We start from the raw sequence: 1,374 nt of genomic DNA on the forward strand, positions 1-1,374 counted from the left end.
TTAAACCACATCATTGCTCAGGCACTAGCCAGTAACCCCAAACCCTAAACCCTAAACCCTAAACCCTAAATATCTTTTTTTCTGTGTTCTGAGGAGACTGCGGCTTGTAGATGTTGGACGGGTCTTGATGCTTAAAGGAGACAGCAGCAAAAGGAGACACATTTGAGGCCCTTATGCAGCTGCTGCTGCTGTCTCTTCTGCTGCTGCTGCTGCTGTCTCTTCTGCTGCTGCCGTTGCCTTTTCTACTGCTGCTGCTGCAGCTGTTTCTTCTGCTGCTGCAGCTGTCTCTTCTGCTGCTGCTGCTGTTTCTTCTGCTGCTGCTGCTGTCTCTTCTGCTGCTGTCGCTGTCTCTTCTGCTGCTGCTGTTGTCTTTTCTACTGCTACTGCTGCAGCTTTCACTTCTACTGCTGCTGCTGCAGCTGTCTCTTCTGCTGCTGCAGCTGTCTCTTCTGCTGCTGCTGCTGTCTCTTCTGCTACTCCAGCTGTCTCTTCTGCTACTCCAGCTGTCTCTTCTGCTGCTGCAGCTGCCTCTTTTGCTGCTGCAGCTGTCTCTTCTGCTGCTGCAGCAGTCTCTCCTGCTGCAGTTGTTGTCTGTTTTATTAGGTGTTGGGGTGTACGTGGAGGTGTAGTTGCTATTGTGTGTATTGTATATGCAGGCGCCACCCTATCTCTTCGTTTTCGTTCTGCTGCAACTTGTGGTTTAGAGGGTTTATTAAGTAATTCTATTCCTCTCCCTTCTCTTTCTTTTTTATCTGTCTCTTATGCTCCTCTTATATCAAAGGCCTTAATGCCTTTTGTTATGAATACAACTAAAGATATTACGCTGGCTGTATTCAAACAAAAACAATCTCTCTTCTCTGCATTACATGCAGAAGGAATGTTCTTAACTGCTAATCTATTATACAGGTCAGCTCACGCTCCTGCTGCTCCTGCTGCTGCTGCTGCTGTCTCTTCTGCTGCTGCTGCTGCTGCTGCTGTCTCTTCTGCTGCGGCTTCTGCTGCTGTCTCTTTTGCTTCTACTGATGCTTTTGCTCAGTCTCTTCTGCTTCGACTGCTGCTGCTGCTGCTTCTGCTGCTGCTGCTGCTGCACCGGATGCTGATGATGCAGCAGCAGCAGCTGCTGCTGCCATCGCTGCCGCTTCTTGTTGTTCCTGTTTTTCTTGTTGTTTATATTGCTCGTTTTGGTTAGTGTCATTATTATTATTATTATTTATTATTATTTATTATTAGTGTTATTGTGAATATTATTATTATATAATATATTTAATTATTATATTGTATTTCTTATTCTTTTTATCATTGATATTATTTTTATAATTTATATGATTCCCGAGACTATTTTTTTTTTTTTTTTTTTTTTTTTTTTTTTTTTTT

The 1,374-nt window shown here is 43.4% G+C and overlaps 1 protein-coding gene across 1 annotated transcript; it reads right to left on the reverse strand.

Annotated features, from left to right (window-relative positions):
• Positions 1-171: 171 nt before the first annotated feature.
• EMH_0098310 (uncharacterized protein) lies at positions 172-1,195 on the reverse strand (the record flags this gene model as incomplete). Its single annotated transcript, XM_038022001.1, has 2 exons — positions 172-591; positions 917-1,195. 2 exons carry the CDS (start codon positions 1,193-1,195, stop codon positions 172-174), a joined length of 699 nt encoding a protein of 232 aa, XP_037879185.1.
• Between the last annotated feature and the right edge of the window lie 179 nt (positions 1,196-1,374).

This window comes from Eimeria mitis, genomic scaffold (assembly GCF_000499745.2).
Source record: "Eimeria mitis Houghton genomic scaffold, Emh_scaff9894, whole genome shotgun sequence".
In the NCBI taxonomy this organism is placed as follows: domain Eukaryota; phylum Apicomplexa; class Conoidasida; order Eucoccidiorida; family Eimeriidae; genus Eimeria; species Eimeria mitis.